We start from the raw sequence: 26,220 nt of genomic DNA, 5'->3' as shown, positions 1-26,220 counted from the left end.
GCCTATTTAATTCCACCCTAGCCCAGTTTGCAAGTGAACCGAATATAACGGCCAAATGGGAAGAGGCTAAGATTATTGTACCTATGCTTGATTATAACAAGCTTAGAACAATTGAAACAATAGAAATCTTTTTAAAATCCCTCAAAGAAAACTGTATTAACAGCAGAGACACAGACTCGCTCTCCACCGATGGCAATCACTCCCTCAATAACCCCTAAATTAAATAGGTCAATCCACCCTCATCGAACCCGTTGCAATCTTTTGTGCAGTTTCTAAATTTATCTCGTCTCTTATTTCCACTTTTAACGATTATCATATCATCAACAGTCATTCACACATCTTGGTTAAACTCAAAAGATTATTTACAATGTCAATATCGTTTAAACTTTCTTAGCAATGATGTCACTTGTAAGAAGAAACCTTCATAAACACTGACGTCACGTAAGTATCTGCTAACCAACGTTCCAACCGACCTTATTGTACCTGAAGAAGGCCATTCAAACAGCCGAAAACATTTGTACTTAGTGATTAAATTGCTAGAAACAAAGTGTGAAAGGTTTTTTTGTGTTACTGATCAATCAATTTAGCTTATGATACACTGATGCTTCTCATTAATTAATCTAATTTGCATAATGTAAAGGTTTGATGACTAATTGAAATAATCAGATTAACTCAGCCATCCAGATTATAAAATTGAATCTGTAATATGATGAATAAAAATAGACTAAGAAATAGTTTAATAATTCCTTAATATTTTAAAATTTAGATTAGAACAACAGGAAAGCAAGCTACAAATGAAGAAATAATGAAGTTTTCAAAGTTATTTGAAGATGAAATAACGCTTGATAGTTTAGATAGACCTCAAATAACAGCTCTTTGCCGTTTGTTGGAAATACAACCAATTGGCACAAATAATTTTCTTCGATTTCAACTTAGAATGAAATTGAGAAGTTTGAGAGCTGATGATCAGGTACTTGTTTTTAGTTTGTTAAATTTATTTTTAATAAATAGTAAAAAATTAATAGGTAATAATTTGCAGATGATTAAAAAAGAAGGAATTGAAACACTTACTGTGCCTGAATTACAAGCTGCTTGTAGGTCTAGAGGTATGAGAGCTTTAGGAATGCCTGAAGATCGACTTAGATCTCAATTACAGCAATGGTTAGAATTAAGCTTAAATGAGGAGATACCTCCATCACTTCTTCTACTATCACGGGCATTATATCTTCCAGAAAATCTTCCAGCAACAGAACAACTTAAAGCTACAATATCCAGTTTACCAGATGTTGCTGTAAGTCAAATTTATTATATTCACAGAATATACTGTTATTTTAATTAATAGATTTATTTAATTATATATATGATTGAATACTTATAAAAACTGCAATTGGATTTGTAGATAGTCGTAGATGTCTATTATTCTAATATATTGAATGAAATTCTTATTGATTATGAATCTCTAGATGGTTTTTATTGTATTTCTCATTAGATTTTTGCTGGAAAATAACTTAAAATTTTAGTTTTCATTTCAATCTGAACTGTTTTTTCAGTTAAGGAAACAATTTCAATTATAAGATAGTGAATTTATAGAAAGAATGTTATAATAGTCATTAAAAAAATTATATTTATCATCCAACTTGGATTATGTTCCAAACATTTTTTTAAACATCAGAGTTTCAAATGTTATAAAAATAAATCTTTAAGTAATGTATTGCAATTTAAAAAATATGAATTAAAAAAAATTGTTTTTTTTTTTGTTGTACTATTTAATTATGTTTAAAAAAACAAATCAGTCTCTTCAAAGTTTTCAAAAATTATAATGCCAATCACTAGTGAAATGGACATTATTAAAATAATAAATATTGAAAATCATTAGATTTACTCAACATTACTTCTATTTATGAAGATAACTAGAAATAAAAATTGTTGTTGTGGATATAAACTATATATAAAAAGTCTTGCGATATCAATTACTGCATGATTACAATTAAATTTAGTGTAGTTATTTTATTAACTTTGTTTAGGATTTGTCCATTTCATTTGGAAAGAGCTATTAAAAGTATCATGATATGTTGGTAATATATGTACTTTGTTAATATATGTTGGTAATATATATCCTTTGTTCCAATATTTAAAAATCAAATATACAGTTTATAACAATATATTAATCATTTAAATATATATATGTGAACCGAGGGGCGGAGCAGTAAGCTCAGCCCTTCTTACCAGTGTCGTGTCAAGAGATGGCTTATGTTGTAAGCGAGTGGGAGGGTTAGCGAGCTCGTGATAAGATGTCGGCTGTACTCAAGGATAACATGTATTTAAACATAAGAATAACATTTAATAAACACAAAAATTTATACAAAATAATACACAAGCAGAAAGTATGATACAGACTCGAGAATTATCCCGTATTAACTCGACAGTTAATAACATGACACTTTCCGTAGTGTCCAGCATTCTGGGAGTCTGTCCTAATCTAATTTCTATTCAGACAGTTAATTCTAGTCAACCTTACAAACTATTTGCATTGAAAGAGAGAGTTTTCATCTATTTTAAGTAAATAACTCTTAGCCTGCGACGATCAAGTCCCAAGCGGTCCTTTGGTAGAGTAGCTGGGTAGAGGTTCGAATAGAGTCTTCCGCCTTGATGCTTCTTTTTGATGATCGCGCTGAGATATGGGTGCGACCTCTTTTTATACTTGTTTCATGTGAGAACTGACTCATGTGATTTAATGTGTTCTAAGTTCAAACTGGGTCCGAGTGTTGTTTATATGGGCTGTCAAAATTTAGATGTCTCGATGAATTTATTGCCAATTTCTATCCATCGTCGTCGTGGCTCAAATTACCTCATTAATTTTGGTTCTTGACAGTTCTCATCATGATTAATTGTCTGTATTGACTAAGGTCAGGACTGAGGTTATCACCTGAGTAATAATTGTTGATCTGTAGGGATATTTGATCTGTTTTATCTATCGAGAAATAGGATGTGTGTGGGTTTTTTCCACTTTGTCATCAACACCAGAGGGGAGCATTAGAATTGGATTGGAATATTACTTTAAGTAATTAAATTAATTGGTTTACTTAATTGCCCCCTCTTCAGATTCTTATATATATGATAAAGTCAACCAAAGTATGATGATTACCTATCATTCATTTCCATTAAAATTTTTTTGTATTAAAAGAATTCAGGACATTTGATTACTCTAGATTTTCAGCTGATAACTAAATTTAAAACATATTACACTTAATTACATATAACCTATATATTACATATTACAATTTAATACCTACTAGAAACACCAAAAATACAATAGTTTAAAACACTTTAATATTATTTGCTTCTGGTATATGATATAAGTATTGTCCAAATGAAACTGATTTGGTAATGACGGTTGGTCTTTAGTACTTACAGATAGAGGAGGAATGCATTATATATATATATATAATTCATTTAGTTGGTTTGATGCATTGGATGTAAATAATCATAAAGGAATGTAAACAACTTGTCTCAAGAATAGGTTAAGATATGCAAAGCAAGCTGTGATCCAATTTTGGATCAGTGGGAAACATAGCAACAATAATCTTCAAATGCATGCAGGTGGTTTACAAGAATGAATACCTGGCACACAGTACAGTCTTTAAATGGTATGAAGAATTTCAAAACTGATGTGAAGGTTATTTGACATCCTTGATAAGCTTTAGATAGCAGTCAGGAATGTTTCCCAAGGGAATTATGCTTTATGACCAGATGAAGTCACATATAGCAAATGTGCTGTGACACTGTGTAACAGTTTAGTTGTGAAGTTCTTGCCCATCCTCCTTACAGCCTAAACCTGTTCCTTGAAATTTCAATGTTTTTGGACTTTTCAAGCAGTCACTGAAAGGTCACCAGTTCACCTCCAATGCAAAGTTTCTCAAAACTGTTGAAGAACAGCTTACCATGCAGCTACTTTTTTCTATGTGGAAGAAATTTTTAAGCTTATTCATCAATAGAATGCCTACTGTCAAGTTTTTGCTCGTTGAAGCACGTTTTCTGAAAAGGGATGGTTGGCAAGTCATCCTGGACAATTCAAGACAGGTATGCCAACTGGAGCAGACCTGATAGAAAGCTTAGCTCAGCTCAGCTCAGTTCCTGATTGGTCAGCCAACAGATTCAAAACTTAGATATAAGGCAACATTGGATCGGGGAAAAGAGGAGCCTAGCCTAAGACTGTGTGAGGGGAAGGAGGTCTGGACTAAGACCTTGTAGTTAGAAGTAGTTAAGATGTATTTCTGTGTATCTCTGTAAATAGTGTTAAATAAACAAACTTAGTTTGTGTTCAAGGAGTTGTAAGGTGTTCTTTTTGACAGACTGGAAATAGGAGGACACCATTTGAACTTTACCTCTACCTCATTGTTAGGAATGCCTATTTATAGCTCTATTAACAACAATAATTTGAGTTGTTGCTGTTATATACAATGTGTTTTGAAAATAAATATATACTTAATTCCAACACTTTATTTACATTTAATTTGGATGATTGTTATATATTTTGATTAATGTGCCCATTTATAATTTAAATTTTTACATTTATTTAATTAAGTTGTCAAAAAATATAAAAATTTATATTGTTATTGTATCACACATTCTCAAGAGATAGTTATGAAACATCATGTCTTTTTTTCAACATTTTGTTCATTGACTTAATCTCTAAATTTTGCAAATTTCTACTTGGCATTTTGTTTTCAGTTAAAATTTTCTTTTTTTTTTGTTTAAAATTATTGTTAAAAATTATATTGTTTATGTAGAAATAATATGATAAAATTTCTAAAAATACTTATTAAAATTTTCAATATAAAAACTTGGGTTTTATTTATTCAGTTATTTGAATTTTTAAATTTGTTTTTGCTACTTGATTATTTTCTAAAGAGTCAATTCCAACCCAAATTGATACTGCGTCTCACCTGAACAAAATTCACTTTACTAAGACAACTGCTGAGGGCAAATCAAGTGTGTCTTCAACCTAGAAATGACATCTCTGGGGGAGTTAAAAGAATGATCTCCCACCCAAAATTTTCACCAAAAATTTAAAAAAAGAATTGTGTGAGGGTGATGACAAGACTTGGAAAGAAGATTGCTAGAGTTAAATAAATGTTAACCATAAGTATGCAAATAGGATCAAGTGGGCATATCAATATAATATCACCAGCACTATAAGAAGAGAGGTGAGCTATGATTAAGATGAAGTAAAGCTAAGGATTGTGCGAGGTTACGGAAAAAGATGTTTGATTTGGATGGCAGATTAGAAGTTTCTTCTTGGTGATAGTTAGGTGAGTTAATTGTAAGAATACTTTGTGTAATTCACATATATAGTCCAGTTTCATATTTCTTGTGTGAGATCCAGGATTTTAGGGCTATTAAAATCCAATTTAAGCAAATTTTTATATAACATCTGTTGCAATTGTTATTTAAACATTGCACGGGCTACAGATTAAATAACATTTTCAGTCAACCAATGGACAAGACTTTTAGCAGTTAGTTGCCAAATGATAACATCCAATTGTGAAAGAAAAGTAAGTGACACCATTGCATCACTTCAGTAACCGTCACCTTGCACCTGCAGATTCATCATTCCAACTGCCAATCACATGATCACTTTTCCAGGCTAAATGCATAAAAGGACAAGACATTGACAGTTCTGCACGTTTGTCATAAAGTTTCAATGAATTAACGTTTAGTCATAAGTGTTCCCATAGAAGTGGACCTACGCCCAAACAGGAAATAAGAAGTCCCCGGAGAAGACACTCGCCATTCCCTCGACGGTGAATCCTTGTCAAGACAATGAAATGAATGTCACATTACCTATCAACAAATAGTAGATGTATCCATAGATATTTGTAAACTCTCTCTCTCGAGAAATTAGGCATGCTTCACGTGACATAGGGAATGGAATAGTTGCGCCAAAATTGTACGATCTAATATCTGTATATAATCACTATATTTTAGCCATATCCTTTATGACCATATGTATCCTAGCTTTGGATCTATATTAAACTTATATTTCTGTTACTCATTAACCTGTCTACCTGTCTTAATCGAAAATCGGACATCTTATCATCTTACCCACCATGCTTTCCACTCAATCATTTAATGAGCCTTCCTATTTATAAATTGCATTTGAATTGTGAGTTAGGACATGATTTAAATTATTCTAAACTTATCCTAACTAGTGTCAGCCTGACAGGACAGAGATCTTGAGATCTTTGGCCTTTACCTATTTTAAACCCATCCAAAGACAACATGAGCAGGTTTCACCGACCTGTTGCTGATTAAGTGACATTTGGGGAACAGCCTCTGTGCCCCCGCTTCTCACACTTGTGTAGATAGTTTAAGATAATTCTAGGTTAATTTTAAGTTTTCCAAGTGTTGGGAAAGTTTTTGTATATACTTGTTTTTGTTTTGATTAAGTAAAGTATCTTTATATTTGAATTTTCTAACTTATTTTGTATTATACATAGTCAGTCATGGAATAATAAATAGAATTTTTCTTTTTTTACATACAGCAAAAGTAATTATTTTGGGCTTTTCATACATTAGCAAATTCATTCATATCTTTTTTGCCCATGTAAAAGTCCAGGTCTGGCACTGACTGACCCTCATTTTTGGTTTATGTAATGCATGTTAGGTAATTTCTAGGCTTCCTACAAATCAGACATTACATAACTGGCATACATATCTGAACAGGGACGTTAGATCATTGATAACTAATAATTCATATTTGTCTTTTTTTTATATTTGAACTTTTTGGTAATTGTATTTGATACCTTTTTTGATATTTCTGGTATTTTGTTTTTGTAAATTCTTTTGGTTGTCTATGTTAAGTGTTTGTAATTAGTTAATACCTCTACTAAAAGTTTATAATGGTTGATGTTCCTGTGAGTCAAAAAGAGTTCTTTGCTTGCAACAACAACTATCTGTGTTGACACACCATGTTACTGCATTAACACAGAGCATAACTAACATTACGACAGTCCTCACTTCTAGAAATGTCAAACCTCCAATCTTTCATAGACAAAATGGCAAGAATGATTGGAATAGGACCAGTTGATCAGAAAATAACTTAGTCGTCATTGGGACATGAATGGATAGTTTGGCAGCTGTTTGTCATTTAAAAGAATACAGTTTTAAAGATGTTGCCTTGATTGAAGCTTAAGATCATATCAGAGGCAGAACCTACTCTAAATCTTATGGTGCAAGCTACATCAAAATGGATGCTCAGTGGATTCATGGACAAAAAGATAATTTTGTACGAATTGGTTAAAGAACATGATTTAGTAGATGACGATATACTTGATTATTTTGAAGCTGTATCATTTAAAGCAGGTAATAAGAAGAAGAAAATGAACTAAAAATAATCCCAAACAAAATAAAGCAGGTTGGAATTGACTCATAATATTTTTGTACGATTAATTGCTTTGGAGTGTTTGAACAATGTACAAAACTTATTTTATTTCCTTATTGAAGATAATATAAGGATCAGAATGAAATATTGCTAATATTTTCGTTAATTAATTGAAAAATTATGTATTTATTGTATGTTCTAACTCAGTGTTTCTCAAACTTTTTGGACCGCGACCCCCCTTCTTCACTTAAAAATTTCAAAAGACCCCGAAGACTAAGTATGTGTCAAAAAACATCCCGGAGGGAGGAGGTTAGGCTCGTATTTAAATATTTATATTATTTTTATTATTTATATGTGCAATTTATTTAAGTAAAAATTATTTTATATATTTTTATTTCTATTATTTCTAAACATGAATCCATAGTAAATTTATAAAATATTTGAAAAAATTGATCTGGCATCAATTTTTCAGTGACCCCCCCAAATATTTTTCACGACCCCCACTTTGAGAATCACTGTTCTAACTAATAATGAATTGATTATTAATTTTTTTTATTAGAACCCATTTGTCTGATTTGTTAGAGAATAATAATAATTTTATTATTCAGGCAACTGAAGCAAAACTGAAAATTGGTGAAACTGAAGGTAAAGTAGACAATAAAACTAAGATTGAAGTAATTAAGATTGAAGAAGAAGCAATTAAGAGAGAAAAAGAAGAATCGAAACAAGAGGAGAAAGAAAGACTAGAAGTAAGAATTTATTAATGATAATTACAAATGCAAGTTAAAAACCTAATTAAACATAAATACCAAGATTTTTATAATAGTTTTAAATGTTTTTAGAACAATTTAACTTAATATTTGAAATCTTCATATTGTATTAAAATAATGTGTGATTTGTAGTAATATTATTGACACATAATACTTAAAATTAATTTTAATTTTCATAGTTATTATTAAAGTCAGGACACCTAGACAGTAAAAATCACATAAATAGTTATAAAAATCATAAAAGTTACAATGTTTATAATTATTTATGTGATTTTTAGTATCTAGATGTCTTAGCTCTTATATATAATTAAAAAATACTTCATTAAATAAAAAATTAATTTGATATATAAATTTATCATGTTCATAAGATGAAACTAAACTTATTGATTGTCAAAATAATTCCACATCAGAAATGGAAATTATCATTTCCACCCATTGAATTATTTCAAATTTTCATTCACTGAAATTTAAAATGCATTGTATTCTTCATGTTATTGTTTGTCTTGTCCACTTTTCACTTTTTGAAGTTTTTTAAAATGTTCTCATAATTTGATGCACTTTTAATAAAATCTTTTTAACCTAGAAATAAAATATAAATGTTTTTATTTAAAAAAGGACAATTTATCATAAATAAAAAATTTGTTTTTTATTTAGGATAATATTTTGAATTTTACCATCATATGTTTTTCAAAATGTATTAATTCATTAGTTTAAATGTCAATAAATTTATTTGTAAACTTCCATGTGTCTGTTATTTGAAAAAGTAACAGACATATGGAAATTTTCAAATGAATTTAAATTAAAATTATTAATTTTTATTTGAAAAAATATTTTTAACAGAAAGAAGCTTTTGCCAAAGTAGAAGAAAAGAATATTCAAGGAACTATAGAATTAACTGATGCAATGAAATCAACTCAGAAACCACCTTTAATAGATATTTTGCAAGATACAGGACCTATACTTGAAGATAAAGCAGTAGAATGTATAATTATATTAATTGATTTTTATCAATTAGATATAAACCTCATCCTAGTTATTCAGATAGCTTTTTCTAAAATTTGCCTGTCAAAAAATTTGATGTTCAGTACATATTATTTGAAAGATAAATTTTAAAAAATTAAAATATACTTTTACTTTCCCAGCTGTTTTGTATTCATAACAAGGGAAAGTATTGGAATCATGTCAGATTTGACCCTCAAAGTTTTTTTTGCAGATCTCTGTGTTTTCAGACCTCCTGGACCAAAAAAACAGTAAAAAAAAAGCAAAAGGAAAAAATTCCACAATTGTGTGTGTGTGTATTTCGTTTAATATCTCAGGGTGGGGTAATAATGAAGAAATGAAATATGGCATGGTAGCTTGTGTATGCAAGGCATTGATGCTATTAAATTTTGGTGGTTAAAGGTCAGGATGGGAAATGGGGAGACATACATATCTTAAGAAGGGTTGGATTTAATGAAGACATTATTTGTTATTAGCATTTACAATTTTTTAATGAAACTTGTCACTACACTCAAAATTAAGCTTCCATAATAAAATAATATTACACTTCGCGCCAACTTACAGTAATGAATGATTAACACATCGGTGTTGCACGTTATAGTATTCGATTTTCGCCTGAAGATGACAGCTGTAAGCTGTTGAAGGTGCTTGCGAGTACATGTGAAGTTTTACAAATCACCATTTGTAACACCGCAACACCGATGTGTTAATCATTCAAAATTAAGCTTTTTGCCATTTTATAATAATTAATAATATAAAAAAAATTTTATAGGAAAAATCTCATAACAGCTGGGAAAGCTATGCAATCCATTGATGGAATTTTTCAAATTTAGTCCTAACTTTTTATTTTTCATATTTTTTCAATTAATATACTGTATAATATGTATTTTAATTTATAATTTATAACCAGATATCATAAGATTCTTATCTGTGATTGACTTGTTATTTTTCAACAATAAAATTAGAATTATTTTTATTCTTATTTTTAGAGAAGTTTTCATTTTGTTATAAATTCAATAAAAAAGTAAGAGAGAATAAGCATTTTCTTAATGAAGACATTTTTAAATTATACAAATTTAAAATAATGTGCAACAACTAAATTTATTGAAAGTGCCAGAGAAGCAAGCATTTTTCATTTTGTTTTGCTGATGATTGTCAGTCAGTCATCTATGGAAATCATACATTTTGCTTATTTTTATTTATTTTTTTAATGATTGTTCTGGTAGGGCTAACTCTCAAATGCCTATTATTGTACTATACTTTTTAGTGATTATTTATGTTATGAGCAAGTTTAAATTGCACAAGACATTCTGGAACATAACCTCATGTGCATTAAGAAGTCACTATATTATATACAATGAACATGTAATTAGGTTTATTAATCATGATATATTTATTTTCTTTAATTAAAAGTATTATTTCAGTTGAGAAACCAGAACTTAAAATTATTGAAGAAAAAGAAGAACTTTCTAAAGAAGACTTTGATAATTTAGAAGATGCTATAGAAAAAATAGCAGAAGAAAAAAGACAACTTTTAATTGAAAAAGAAGAATTAGAAGATTTAAAAGAAGAAATGGCTGATTATAAAGAAGTGAGTTTTAATATTAGAAAAAAAATTATTATTTATATTTTTTGACTTTAACTTTATTCTTAATATAGAATTTGATAACATAATAGACCTATGCTAGGAGGTGTTCATCTCAGTAAATTGTATTACAAAAAAAAACCTTGATTTAACAGACTAATTTGGGTGAGGGGATATCCATTAAGCCAAAAGTCTGTTATATAGTAAAGTAGGTTTTCCAAATGCAATGTTAAAAAACTGACAAATTAGTTAGTTTATCTGTTTTTACTTACATAGATATGTTTGTGTAATTCAAATTAAGTATGTATGAGAAGTTTAATTTTACAAAACAGTTTTCTATATGTATTATTGCTTTATGTACTCGCCATAGTTCTGAGACTAATAAACAAGTATACAATGTAATTTGAAATAAACAAACACATATTTCAGATAATACACTTTAATTGTGTTTAACTAAACAAATAAATAGTGTTCTTAAAAGGAAACAAAATTAAATTTGAAAATAACAAAAAACTTCCCTATTTATTCATCTTCAGATGATGGCATATCAAAAAACTCCCATTGTGGTATGAAGTTAAGAGCAGTGACTCTTGGATTTGAAAAAAGAATCCTGTTAATTTAATTACATATAAAAAGCATTTTAAAATTTATAGAGTGTTAATGTTCACATATGACATATGGACTGGAAATTTTGTCTGTTAAATCTAGTTTCTTAAATTGAGGTTTTACTGTACTATTCAAATCATGATTATGATCTTATATCTGATCATCATTTATTACATTTAATTGTGTTATAGATATTAGAGTTTAAAAGGTTAATATAAAATAAATTATTTATTCACTTTCATGCTCGTTGAGACAAAAAAAAAAAATACAGAATTTTGTTCATTTTCACAAATGATTTCAATATTTGAGATGCAGTTTGAAAAAATTGTAGACCTAAAAATTTTCACTGTTGTCCATCTGTCTGTCTTTTCTTAACCTTGAGAACGAAGTTGGATAGATGAAAGACGAGATGAGATATGGAAACCTTAGAGGCAGGAGGTCCCGATTAACTCCAGCTCTGGATGGTTTGTGTTCAACCCTATTTAAAGTGGTTCGTCTGTCCAATAGACAGGTGATTTGAATCACACGATGAGAAAGAAACAAGGAATTTCCTTGTCGCAATTGAAACTTTCTTGATTTAAGTTAAAGAAAGTTCCTTTTTTAACTTTTGTTGATTTTTTGACAATTATTTTAACAGAAATTAAGGTCTTTTCTTTAAATTTAAATCATTTTAAAATAATAATTGTTTCTACAACAATTAGAAAACATTCCAATAAAACTATTGACTCTAGATTCTCACATATTTGATTAAAATAACATTAAATCAATAAAAACTACTATAAATTTTGAGAAATTACAAGGATATGCATGACAAGTGTATTCCAATTGTTTTTATTTTGAAGTTCAATCTCTGTAAATATTCTTTCATTATTGCAATTAAAAACATACATTAAATATGGATTAAATTCCTGAACAAAAACAGTATGGAAAGATACTTAAATTCACAACTATAAGAGTATCATCAAAAGTTCAAAACAGATAATTACATGGATGACAGTTATTGAGAAATAATTTAACTAGTTGTGCTTGCGTAAATTATTTGCATACATATAAAAGAAAATATTGAATCCAAAAATAAGTTATTATTTGGGAAATTATTGCTACCAGAAACTGAGATGGAATTATTTGGACAGAATATTTGTGACCGGATAATCTGTCCTGTGTTATTCCCAACATATCTTGGGGTTGTGACCTCTGACTTTGACCGGTTGACCAAAGATATCTCATTTCAGCATCGGAACATTTTTGAAACTAGATGTCGCTAGTCGTTATAATTTTTATATTAAAAATAACTTTCAAAATATAATTTTTTTGGTTATTACATTTATTAATATATCTATTTTGTTTGTGCAAAATAAAAAAAAAATAATTTTGGACGATACAATAGCCAGAATTATTCTTTTCAAAAACATGTAATTTTTGTTAGGCGAAAATGACGAAAATTCAACATGGCATCGCAAGCAACGGAGAAAACTTTGACCATTCAATAGGTTAATCACAAATGTAAATGGTTTATGCAGTCCTTCAATTTCTATATGATTTGACTTTTATTTTTTTCAAATTAGATTGATGGAATAAGGCAACATAAAATCCAGGCAATCTGCCAAAGTGGGTGCTTCCAAGAGGGCATTTTTGGGAAACCAACCCTTATTTAGTTGTTAGACATGTGAAGAAACCTAAAAAAGTTTATGTGGCTAGCCTGTTAGTCAGGCATACTCTGTAAACCCACAAATCCTGTGTTTAGTAGTTTTTATCTATTTTTTTGTTCAGCATCAATAGTTGTTTTTGCTTCTCAGGCATTATTGTTAAAATTTAATTAATATTTAATGAATATTAATTAAATTATTGCTTATATTAATTAATTAATTAATCAAAAATGAATTATTTTACATTGTAGAACATGCATGCTTTTAAAAAGAACCATTCAATACAGAAAGTGATTGCTGCAAAATTATTTGAGAACTTTATGGATGTTTTCCATTTAACTTTGACATTTTAAACTTTTTAGTTTGGCTTTGAATTCATAAAACACCACCAATACTGGCATTAAAATATTCCTACAAATTTTACAGTTTACTTTAAATGTGAAAAAACAGAGTAATTGAAGTTGATAATACTGCCTCTAGTGGAGTCTAAGAGAAGTGAATGTTAACAGCATACATTTATGAAGAATTTAACTGTATTAAAACAGATAGAATTCTGATATATGTTTATAAGTTTCAAGGGAAAATCCAAAGATTAATTTTGTAGCATTTTTTAAGATAAAATAGAAATAAATATAGTTTAATTGGAATGTGTATAAAATATTCTATTATTTATGAAGTAGTCTAAATAATTATAAAATGTTAAATTTCATATTAACAGGACATTGATGAATTTAAAGAAGTTATTTTAAAGACTGGATTAAAAGATTTAAAGGAATCAAAAGCTTCAACTAGACTTTGTAGTCAAGTAAACAAAATGATTTCAAAAATGGATAATGTATTGGATGAACTTAGCAAATCAAGGAAAACTCTACAGGAACAAATAGACAGTAAAGTTAAAGAAGGCATCAGTATTGAAGAAGAAAGGTATGATTCTGATCTATTTTTTCAATTTTACTAAGCTCATCCAGAAAGTAAGTACTGTTTAGATATTAAAAAAGATTTGCAATTTGTTTTCATTTGTATTTTATTACAGAAAAATACTACATTCCTTAAACTACTGTTCGACATATTCACCATGCGAATTAAGGCATGTGTCATATCTTGGTACTAATTGCAACATACCCGCTTCGTAGAATTCGGTCGCCTATGACCTGAACCAGTTCTGGACGTTTACCTTGATCTCATCGTCATTTGCAACAAGGTGATGAGATCTATAGCTTACTGTGAGACATTGAAGAAGTTACAGCATGTGATACAGAAAAAAAGGTGCGGACTACTGACTTCTGGCGTTGTGTTCGTGCATGACAATGTGCGACCGCATACCACATGTGTAACGACGATGCTGCTTGATTCATTTTGCTGGGAACAATTCTGTCACCCTCCTTATAGTCCACACTTAGCTCCATCCGACTTCTATTTGTTTTCCCATCTCAAGAAATTTCTTTGCAAGTGATGATGAGATCAAGATAAATGTCCAGAACTGGTTCAGGTTGCAGGCGGCCAAATTCTATGAAGCAGATATGTTGTAATTAGTGCCAAGATATGACACATGCCTTAATTTGCATGGTGAATATATCAAAAAGTAGTTTAAGGTATGTAGATTTTCCTGTAATAAAATATAAATGAAAACAAATTGCAAATCTTTTTTAATATCCAAACGGTACTTACTTTCTGGATGAACTTAGTAGAATTTTTTCATTATTATGCCTAGGTATTTACTGTGGGATATCTTCTATGTAACTCTTTACTTGTTTTTCTAATTGTATTTGTAAACTTCCTGTTTGCTTGGAAATTTTTATTGTTGTATAGTATGTAATTGATCTCATCTGTACTGACTTTCAAATTAATAGTCATATATTCCAAATGTTACCAAAGCATTATGTAACGTATCCTACAGTAAAATCTACACTTTGTGATAATTATGTCTGCATTTATTATTATATCTATCTTTTGGATGATATGAAAGATTTTGATAATGTATAAGTTAAATAATTTTGGTCTTAAAACAGATTTTTGTGTAACACTATAAAAGCAATTTCATCAAAAACAGTTTTTCTGTGAAATTGCTCAATTACTCATGTTTAGAGCTTGGTTTCCATGAAAGTTGGTGTTCTTGAACTTGAGTTGGGCTTCTAAAGAATCATTCCCATGCACAACAGTATAGTCTATAAAGAATGAGTACAGTAAGACCCCGCTCAACATGGGGGATGCGTTCCTAGATGACAGAGCGCTAAACGAAACAGCGTTAAACAGGGTCATCTTAACATGTAAATAAGGTTATTAAATTTCGATCGATAGATAATTTTTTAGTCGATTCAAGAAGATGTAGTCTGTTCAAAAAGTAATTTTTTGGGTTCACCATTTATTTCTTAACTGTGTTCTAGAACACCCTTTGACGACCGGGCCTTTCCTTTGAGGCTGCTAGGCCCCCAAAAAATTACTTTTTGAACAGACTACGTCTTCTTGAATCGATGTAAATAAGGGAGATACGTGAAACAGAACAGAGAATAAGAAAATTTATCAGTTTTTTTTTTTTTGTTTTAATTTGTAACATTTATTGTTAAATACTTTTTTATTACATTAATTATAGACTTATTGGGACCTTGAATAAGTTCTCGCTGTTTTTTCGTAAAAATTAATGCTTTATTTAAAAAAAGTCATACAAAACATGTTACTGAAAGTATTGTCCATCACTAGCCACTACTTTCTCCCATCGTTCTGGCAGCATTTGAATTCCACGTCAGAAAAATGATACGTCTTTTGAGGCTATCCAAGAATCAACCCAATTTTTGGCAACTTCATAAGAATGGAAGTGCTGCTCAGCCAGGCCATGTGTCATCGATCGGAACAAGTGATAATCGGAAGGGGCAATGTCTGGTGAATACGGCAGGTGGGGTAGGACTTCCCATTTAAGTGTTTCCAAGTAGGTTTTCACCGGTTGTGCAACATGTGGCCGAGCATTGTCATGTTGCAAAATCACTTTGTCATGTCTCTGCTCGTACAATGGCCGTTTTTCTTTTAATGCTTGGCTCAAACACATCAATTGTAGTCGATAGCGATCTCCTGTGATGGTTTCATTTGGTTTGAGCAGCTCATAATAAACTACACCTAGCTGATCCCACCAAATGCAGAGCAGAAGCTTTGAGCCATGGATATTCGGCTTTGCCGATGATGTTGATGCATGGCCAGGCTTACCCCATGATTTTCTACGCTTAGGATTATCGTAGTGAATCCACTTTTCATCCCCAGTCACGATACGATGCAGAAAACCTTTCCTTTTCTGCCATTGAAGCAGCTGTTCACATGTGAAAAGACGCCGTTCGACGTCTCTCGGCTTCAACTCGTACGGCACCCAATGTCCTTGCTTTTGAATCATTCCTAATCCTTTCAAACGTTTTGAAACTGTTGTATGATCAACTCCTAATGATTCTGCAAGTTCAGCTAGCGTCTGACATGAGTCTTCATGAAGTAATGCCTCCAATTCCTCGTCTTCAAACTTTTTCAGTGCGCCAGAATGTTTTTTATCTTCAATGTCAAAATCATTATTTTTGAAGCGTCTAAACCAATCTCTGCATGTTGTTTCCGACAGAGCATGGTTACCGTAAGTTTCAACAAGAATTCTGTATGCTTTAGCTGCAGATTTTTTTTGAATAAAATAGTGCAATAAAATTCCCCGCAAATACTCTTTTTTTGGCACAAAATGCGACATTTTTAACACCACGAGAAAAAAAGTTGTTAACACTTCGGCGAAATGACATATACTGATTTTCAAGGTCGCTTATTGTACTTCCTTACAGATGCGTCACCATCTAAAAATACACGCACACAGTTCTAGTAACGCCACCTGCTGTAAAACAGCGAGAACTTATTCAAGGTCCCAATACTTATTGCTAATATTGAAATTTATTCATAAAACATTCATGAAAATAAAAAAAAAGTTTGAGTAAAGAAGTTATGTTTGTGATGAGGAATGTTCTTCCTCATTTGACAACTTTTGTTTCTTTGTGAAGAAATCATCTAACGTCGTTTGCCTTTTCCTGTTTCGTTCAGCAAGCAGTTGTCGATAGCAAGACATCGCATCCATGACACTTTGTCTTGCCTTTGAACTTCTATCAAAATTGAAATCATTTTGTATAAACTGATCCATCATTTCTGTTATACTGGCTAAACTTTTTTTTAGAAAATCTGTTGAAAGTTCCTTTTGTTCCTCATCTTCAGAAACTCTAATTTCTTCATCTTCATGCACCTGTTATTCTACTAATTCTTTAAGATCGTCATTGGAAAAACTTTCTCCAGTTGTAACTTGCAATAATTCTTCAATATCCTGCACATTTATATTATCCAACACTGTTTCATTAGCTAGCTTGACAATTTCGTTGACATCAACAATGCATTCTCTTGTGTCAACATCCTTGCTTAGCTCCAGCCATACATTCTTCCATACTCCTTTCAAAACATTTCTCGGTCACCTCATTCCAGGAAAGATTGTTGTTGTCTACAGCATCCATGATATTATAGTTTTTTCCAAAAATCTCTAATGGATTGTTTATCTGCTCCATCTGTTTTATCAATCAGTTGTCGGAATGTCCACCACAGTAATAAGCTTTAAAATTTGATGTTATGCCTTGATCCCGACACTGCGTGCGATCTAGAGTAATTCCAATAGTACCGCATAATACCGAAACAGCATTAAGCGGGGTCTTACTGTATTTACAATATTATCTAAATGAAATTTTTTCAAAGCAATATTTTCCCAGTAGTATTGTGCAGGATCTCTTATTGGTAAGGATAATAATGGATAAAATTTTGTATAATTTTGAGAAAAATGAAAGATTACCAGTTTGAAAATTTTATAGTCATCTCAACTGGTTTACAAACTAACTAATCTAACGTCTTTACTGTATTTCATAATTTTTTTTGTATTGTATATAAGAATATATACCAGTATTTGTTAAAACATGTAAAATGATTAACACACAATTTATTTTAATTTTTATCATAATATGACTAAAATATGTATCTATATCAAACATTTTTTGATTTAAGGGACAATATTATTAGTATTAATGAACTGGTTTTGGCAATTCGGAGAATACAGAAAATATCTGATGACACTCGTCTTCAGAGAATAGCAGATGTCTTAGAGAAAATGGATGAAGATCATGATGGAGCTGTTGAAATTGAAAATGTATTAAAAGTAAGACAAGTCTTATTATTTTATTACATTAGTTATCAAATATGGTGGTGGTTTTAATTATAACCATTTTTACTGTCTGCTTTATCACTAGTTCTTTTTATGTTTATGACATAAAATTTAAATCAATTTTCTTTGAGTTTTTATTATAGACAAAGAAAATTATAGACTATTTTCTGATTCAGTATCATGAAATTTTAATAAAAATTATTTTTAATTTACAATGGACATAATAATTGATAACATTCTATACATAAAAAATAACAAGTAATATAAAAAATTTTTTTTTTAAGTCAATTCCTACTTAGGTCAACAAAGAAAAATTTTATTTTAGTTGCTTGTGCTGACCACTTGTTCTAACATCCGTCTCCTGTTGTCGTTGGTCTGAAAAGTGAATGAGTAGTTCAAAGTTTGCTTTTTTTCTCCTCGCGCCCTCTATTGGTTGGAATCGGCATATTGCTGACAGGCACCACAGTTTAAATTTAATTAATTAATGAATTAATATTTGAAAAAACTGTATTAACATCAAGTGTCATCCACTACAAGTTTAAAAAAATGTATTTGAACTTGAGTGGATGAATAAAAAAGTATTTTATTAATGATTCCCTATATTTATATATCTTGTTCAAATTTTCAGTGTGAACTAATAGTAGGAATTGAAAAATACACTTCTTTCTATATATATAAGGAGATTTGTCATACAAATAATTTTTTTAATGTTAAATAGCAATCAACATTGCAATATATTGCAAATTTTTTACTCTAATGAGATGAATTTTATTTATAATAAACCAAAAGGTAAAGGTTTATTATAAATTGGTTATTATAAAACCAATTTATAATAAACCAAAATCATCACCACTTTAATAGTAGAAATCAGCAGTTGTTCAACAGTAAAAATTCTTTTTTAAAAATAATTAGATAGTTTTTAATAGATATTTTCTTTAGAGAGCATTAAAAAATTTGAGATTTCTAATCCAGTGAAACTAAAAACAATATATGTAAAATTTCTTAAATTACTGTTAAATATTATTTTACAAATAGATTAATTTTCCCAATTTAAATTGATTCTTACAACATTAAATTTCTACAAATATTTGTACCAGCACTTTAACTGTATAGTATAGTAAATAATTTCTTCTCTCTTTTCAGGTAATTGAACTCATAGGTAAAGATAATGTTAAAGTTACTTCGACTCAAATGAATGATATTTTAGAAATGTTAAAAAAGGAAGAAAGCTTGGAAACAGCTGAAAAATTAAGAAAACAACAAGAACGCCAATCAGAAAATTTGAATGATTTAACACAAGAGACATTAGATAAATCATTTCAGACCAAGCAAGACCAAAAACTATAAATGAATAGGTTTTAATATAAATTGAATAATTGATTTTATTTTTCTATATTTTATTTCAAGACAGAATCAATCTAATGTAATAATTTTTAAAAACTGAAAATGCTCTCCAATAATGCCTATACATGAATAATTAGGTATTTTGGACATTTTTTTATATGCAGATAATGAAAGAAGGGTATTTAGTGCCTTTGTAATAAGTAATCATCATTCACTGTAGATGTTTTATATACTAATAAACATGTAGGAAGAATTTAACATGCAAAAGATGTTTCTCTAAAGCATGCTGAAAATTAAACAGATAGTATTTTCTTTTTCAAAATTCTATTTGCCCTCTATATAATGTTGACAATTTTTGAGAAGTATCTCTAATGATTCATTTCTCTTAACACTGTTTTATTTGTTTATTTTGGCCTAATTTTTTATAGAGCAGGAAGTATTCTTAATTTTTGATGTCATATTTGGATGTTTGTTGAACTATTTTGAGTAAAAAAATATTAAATATCAGAATAAATTTTATTTTAAAATGTTATCTAAACTTTTCAATTTACAGCATATCTTGGTGATATCTCATGTATATATTCCCAATAAATTTTAGGTAAGAGGAAAGGTAAAATGTTATATAAAAAGGTTAATATATTGTCTTGGTATAAAATTCATGTAGTAAAATATTTTCTGATTAAGATGAAAATTAAAATGTAGTTGTTATAACTGCAGAAATTGTATAGTAAGATGAAAATAAATTAAAATCATTTAAATAAAATTTATTTAAAATTATCAGAAATTAACAATTATATATGCAACAACATATTTTTTTTTTTTTTGCATCAAAGTTCATCTGCTACCATAAAGGCACTCAGCAATTTTTTTAAACAACATAACAAATTTATTAAAAATCACAAAAATCAACAAAGATATTTACCATTATTTAGACATGAAAAATTTATTTTGGTTTAAGTAAGATCAATTACAAATTAAAAATCTCACAAAAAGATCTTATTCAAAATTTATATTTATAAATCATATTTTTGAATTTTATTTAAGAATGTTTTTAGTTGTAAATATTAACCATTATTATTATTTTGTTTCTACAAATTTCATGTAAAAATTATGTAAATATATTACAAATTTAAGCTGTTATTGCTAGATATTATAGTAAAAATAATTTGAAAAACGAGCAAAACTATTAAATATTTTTCATTATTAAACAGTGATGATTTCTTTTGTAATCAATTCAGAATAAAAGAAATTTATTTTTGAAATATTAAATACTCGTTCTTGTAATTAACAATATGAAAATCGTCACAATGCACTAGCAATAACATTAACATTTGAATCTCTCTTAAATTTTGTTCATATTCTTACGTAAAATATACAGTATTTAGCTAACAGACTGAAAAAATAGCAGTCTTTCTATTTAGTCCTATGAATCCAAGTCCTGTCAATGAATAGTAAACTATAATTTTAGAAGAATATGCTTTGTCTTCACATATTGCTGGAAATTTTAGCAATGACAAAACTATTCTTGTAGTGTATACAATATATGATTTTCAATAACATCACAATCTCCTATAATTGAAAATATGTAAACATATTTCATATGTTTTGCTATCAAATGTCGATTCTTTAAGACACTGTTTTTTTTCCTGAAATTATTTCACGGGAAAATTAAAATAAGAAAAACAGATATGAATGAGACGTTGGTGTTACTTTAATAAAGATGGAATGTAGAATGTGATTTTGATTGTTTTCAATTAAATGCATTTGTAATTTTAATCGTTTCTTACAAATTTCAACAAATTAATAATACATTTATTTGTAGTCTTATTTAAAACATACAAAAAATAACCTCTCTCATTACACATTTATCATTAAGTTGCCATTTCAAAATTAATAAACAAATATTTGGCAATTCAAGTTTTAACAAATTATTTAGCTAAAAATTAATTGAGAAAATTTCTGTTTAAAATATTATGAATTCACAGAATTATTTTTTATTATTGATGCACTTTAAGAAAAAAAATTTTGTCACTACCAAAATATTTTTTCTTACTTGTTTATTTAAATTTAATTTTTAATATAAGATACTAACTTTTATTCATTATTTATTTATGTGCAATGATTATGTATCTATGAAATATTTAAAATAATTTATAAATCTGATAAAAATTAAGTCTTCATAAAATTAATCAACAATAATGGCATTTTTCAGAGATAGCTTTCTCCATGAATGATTACAAACACATCTTTTTCCTCCAGAAATCTGTAAATAAAATAATTAATTAATTAATATATTTAATGATGATAAAATTTAATTGAGATGAATGTCAGAATGTATAATATATGAAATTTAATCAACATATATTATAGTAACATAACATACACAAAATCATTTCTTAGTTGGAAGGAAATTTGTATAATTATAATTATTAATTTATTAAAGTTAATTCATTAAAAAGTATCAGTTATTTTAACATTACTAGTTTATTCAAGAAAGAATTTTAGCATAAAATGATTAGATTTTCCTCTTATTCAACCTAAGTTAAAGCATCTTGACCCAAAAGGTTAATTATTTTTTTCAAAATAACTTCTGGAATACATAAACTAAGAGAAACCAGATTTCTGAAGGAAATATCATCTGTGCTGAAAATGAATGAACTCTGGTGAACAAGTTTGCCAGGAAAATGGACAGCAGAGTCACAGAAGCTGAGGAGGAGAGTTTCAGTTAAGTACTTGTGAAAATGAATACAATAATAGACTATAGTAGATTTCAATTTAGGATAAATAGTTTATGTAAAGTAGGAAGTATCTCAACCATGTGTTGGTTGGTTTTTAAAACTGTTCATGGGATATGAATGGTACTTATGAATTTTTAGAATCTAATTTAACCATAAATTCTGATGACATTTGTTTACTTGATCTATCTGAAGGGGAGTCTTTTGTTAGGATAAAGCACACAAATTAAGAAACAAATTTATATTATCCAGCCAATTCACTAGACTTGCCATTTAAACAAAAATCTAAAAATGTTGTGTGTGTTGAATTTTTTAACATTTTTTGAATCAAAACCAAAAAAATGTTATGCAGACGGGAGAATATAATTTCCACTGTTTGCCATTACTCGGACTTAAATAATTCTGGGAGCCAAATATTTTCATTTTCACTGCAGATCATCATCATCATCATCATCATCATCACCTCATATTATGTTTGAATAAAGAACGACAGTTAAAAATATGTTGGAATAAACAATATTCAATAATGAAATAGAGATTACTAATAAAATGTCTGCACTGAGAACTAAAATATTTCGTCAGATAAAATATTTGGCTTCCCAAATTAAACATTTTTTGTGTATAGTCTGAATATAATGTTACTGATTTGTAATATATACAGTAGAGAACCGAAAAATCGGAATCAATTGGGGACTGGGGTTGTTCAGATTAGTGATTTGTTCCGATTACCGATTATGTACGAATAAATATATTAACCTGTCCGATGTTCAAATTTTTCTCAGTTGCATGTCGCTTCGTGTTGAATTTTTGTCAATTTTAAGCCTAACGAAAATTTTTATAATAATAATCTAGGCTATCGTATCGTTAAAAATTATTTCTGCATTTTGTACAAACAAAATAAATATATTGAAGAATATAAAAACATGAAAATTATACTTTAGAAGTAAATCTAGTATCAAAAACGTTCGATTCAGCATGACACAGTCCGACTGAAAATCGTTCCGATTAACGAGTCTCTACTGTACTTAATTTAAAAAAACTGGTTTGGTTTTTCCCAAAAAAATGCAAAAGCTATTCTATTCAACTCAATATTATTATTAAGCACAATACTTTTCTAATTTAATTAAGAAAATAGGCTGTTGCTTTCTGATATGCATTTCATCTTGGCTGTCATTCTTACTAAAGACTTTAAACGTACAGTGAAATTCTGTTAACCCAGCATTTTGAGCTTGTTATTTGGGGGTTAACAGTGACTGGGTAGGTCCAGAGTTAAGATTTTCATGCAAAAGCTCTCAAAATGTGTAGTTCTTGGAAAAGGGTGTGGGTTCTCCTTTTAGAGATGACAAATGCCAAGAAGATCTTCATGATTGATGTGTTAGGTAAAACCAGTTAGCTCATGCATGATTTTTCTAGACTTTTCCAAAGACATTAGTACAGTTGGAATAATGGAAATAGCTACAGTACATTAATTATCATAGTACATGAAAAGTAGAGTATGTCTGTATTTATATGCAATAAAAGTGCACAAAAAATAGTATGTTCTTGTTTCAAACCAAGAGTAAGAATAGCTCTGAAAAATTGAAATAGCATGTTAAGCAATCATAAAAGGCTGATTTGTACAGTTTTACATGTGAAGATATGTAAAATTGTGTCTAGGGGATTGAAAAAGCTGTTTTTTTGTTATGGGTCTTGTTATTTAATGGGGGAGGAGATCTGCTGTCCAGCAACATTTCCTAATGTAAATGATGAAAGTTTGTTTTTATTTATTTATTTAATTTCATAAGGCATCATATTTAATAACCTGGCACCATATTAGTCCCAATGATGCTGGATTAACAATGTCACTATATTCAGTTCTGATCACTTCAACAGTTTGCCTTTTGAATTTTTTATTTTTTACTATATAACAATTAGATAAAATTTTCATTAACTAAACACAGCTCCAAACAGTCCAAGCTCATAAGCATTAGAATTGTTAAAAATAAAATATATATAAATATAGATATAACAGAAACAAATTGACAGATTTTTAAAAAATCATTTCAAGTGTAATTATTGAAAAAACTTTTTGAAGAGGAATGTAAAATGGTTTCTTATTGACAGATATATTTTTTAAACCACTCAACTGACGGGGTTCTGGTTTTACAGTAAGTGTTAAGTTAGGATAAATAGACTACAGGTACAATGTCAATCATAGTTCTTGCAAATACAAATGAAATATCAAAATTCCATAACATACAAAATAATCTTTGATAAATAGTCATTTTTACAATTAATGTTTTCATCTTCAATTTATAGTTTATTTAATGTGAAGACAGAAAAATATTGATGTAATGTAAATAATGTAAATAATATAAATAGAAATTTCTGAAATTAAGGACTACTACGTTAAATCATACTTCTTACACTAATTAAAAATTAAGTTTGCTAGATACAGACAATATACTTGTTTGATATCAGAAGGCTAAGCAATGTCAAAATTTAGTTCCATTCATGTTGATTCATACATAAAATTAAACATGATATAAGGTCTGTATTATATTTCAATAAAAAAATAACTAGATCCTAGATTTAAAAAATATATAAAATAAAATCACTGAAATTATTCAATTAAACAATTGTTTTTTAGTGAAAATTCATTTAATTGAAATTGTATTATTTGTCACTTATTATTATTTAAATAAAACTGCTGTTATGGTAGTATACACAGTAAAAATTCTAATTGGAATTTTGGAAGAGTTGAACTCTATTGTTATATAAAATTTAGAGAAAATGTTTAGTTCACATTGTTGAATGTTACATCTCTGATTTGTTATTCAAAACTTCTCACCTGATCAGTTGTCTTCTGGAAAATGGCATCAATCTTGTAATTGAACTGTTTCTGATTAAGACAATCTCAAATTGAATTAGAGAATAGCTATCTTAATCAAATTATCTCATTATAAATAGAAATTAATAACAATGTATTATCATCAATTAACTTTTTTTTTTTAAATTACTGTTATTTAATCTTATGGTAAAATATGTTAATTCTAGTTGGATTCATCCAAAACTTTTGAAATTATTAGCTACTTAACTACATCTGAATATAATAATTTAATTCAATTAATTCCAAATAGATATACATTGTTTCTAGCAATACTTAAAAGAAGTGATGAATAAAAAATAAATTTAAAACTAAGATAAAATTATAAAATTACCTTATATTAGTTTAGTATGAAGTTCGTCAGCTGTTGCTGTTTTAGTTATGTGATCATATTCAGATGATAATGAATGTTCTTTTATATGATTTTTATTTAAAAAGTATTTGAAGAATTCATAAACAGACCAAGAAATTGCGGTAGCTGGCATTTGATAAACAATTCGAGCTGGTAATCCCTGGAAATAGCCTTTAAAACCTCGAAATTTGTAAATTGTCACAACTGCATTTAAAAACCCATTAATATGAGACTGTTTTGTCAAAAATAATGTTTGTTTTTCTTGTGTGTTCAATAGCGTTTTACACACGTCCAAAGGTGTTGTAATTGCTGCAGAAAAAGCACCTGCAATAGCTCCAGATATCACATGAGCTCTTGGGTTGTATTTTCTTTCATAATTAGTTAAATCTTGAATAAATTCATAGGTTACAAAATGTATACTTTGAAAGGGAATATTCATCATTAACTGAGTGGAATAACTTCGATAAAAGGCACGTATACCTTCAGTTCTCCAAACATTATATACACAATCACAGACAGATTTATAAGGACTATTGAACATCTGCATTCTTTGTTTAACCACTAAAATAAAATAAAATAAAAATTAATTAATTAAGAACATCACTAAAAATATATTGAAAGAAATAGATGATTCATATATGTTATTAGATCTATAGTAATTTTAAGTTTTGAAACTGCAATGACTTTATATATGTATATAACAAGTGTATATCAATGTCTAGAAGCACAA

The 26,220-nt window shown here is 28.7% G+C and overlaps 2 protein-coding genes across 6 annotated transcripts in view; one reads left to right on the top strand and one right to left on the bottom strand.

Annotated features, from left to right (window-relative positions):
* Positions 1–19,863, top strand: part of LOC136983105 (mitochondrial proton/calcium exchanger protein-like) — a 67,749-nt gene extending 47,886 nt beyond the window's left edge. For both annotated transcript variants that reach the window (XM_067279739.1, XM_067279740.1), the window contains exons 5-12: positions 767–970; positions 1,040–1,291; positions 7,993–8,133; positions 8,995–9,136; positions 10,578–10,744; positions 13,709–13,914; positions 18,037–18,187; positions 19,337–19,863. In XM_067279739.1, the coding sequence (XP_067135840.1) occupies positions 767–970; positions 1,040–1,291; positions 7,993–8,133; positions 8,995–9,136; positions 10,578–10,744; positions 13,709–13,914; positions 18,037–18,187; positions 19,337–19,540 (1,467 nt within the window). In that variant the 3' untranslated portion in view covers positions 19,541–19,863. The remainder of the gene's footprint in view (positions 1–766; positions 971–1,039; positions 1,292–7,992; positions 8,134–8,994; positions 9,137–10,577; positions 10,745–13,708; positions 13,915–18,036; positions 18,188–19,336) is intronic.
* Positions 19,864–21,659: 1,796 nt separating this feature from the next.
* The window catches only part of LOC136983113 (mitoferrin-1-like), a 41,012-nt gene continuing 36,451 nt past the window's right edge, over positions 21,660–26,220 (bottom strand). Inside the window, exons 4-6 of one of the 4 annotated variants that reach the window (XR_010881981.1) lie at positions 25,473–26,051; positions 25,103–25,193; positions 21,660–21,800 (exon numbers count right to left, since the gene is read on the bottom strand). Coding sequence is in view for 2 of the 4 variants with exons in the window: in XM_067279751.1 (XP_067135852.1) it covers positions 25,474–26,051 (578 nt within the window). In the remaining 2 variants the exon portion in view is untranslated. Of the gene's footprint in view, positions 21,801–24,744; positions 25,194–25,472; positions 26,052–26,220 lie in introns of those variants that run through there. The other 3 variants (XR_010881980.1, XM_067279751.1, XM_067279752.1) reach the window with 3 other exon arrangements.

The sequence above is a fragment of the Centruroides vittatus genome, unplaced genomic scaffold (assembly GCF_030686945.1).
Source record: "Centruroides vittatus isolate TY-2023 unplaced genomic scaffold, ASM3068694v2 contig_876, whole genome shotgun sequence".
NCBI lineage: Eukaryota > Metazoa > Arthropoda > Arachnida > Scorpiones > Buthidae > Centruroides > Centruroides vittatus.
Note: the sequence above shows the minus strand (reverse complement) of the source record. Positions and strands in the feature narration are given on the sequence as shown.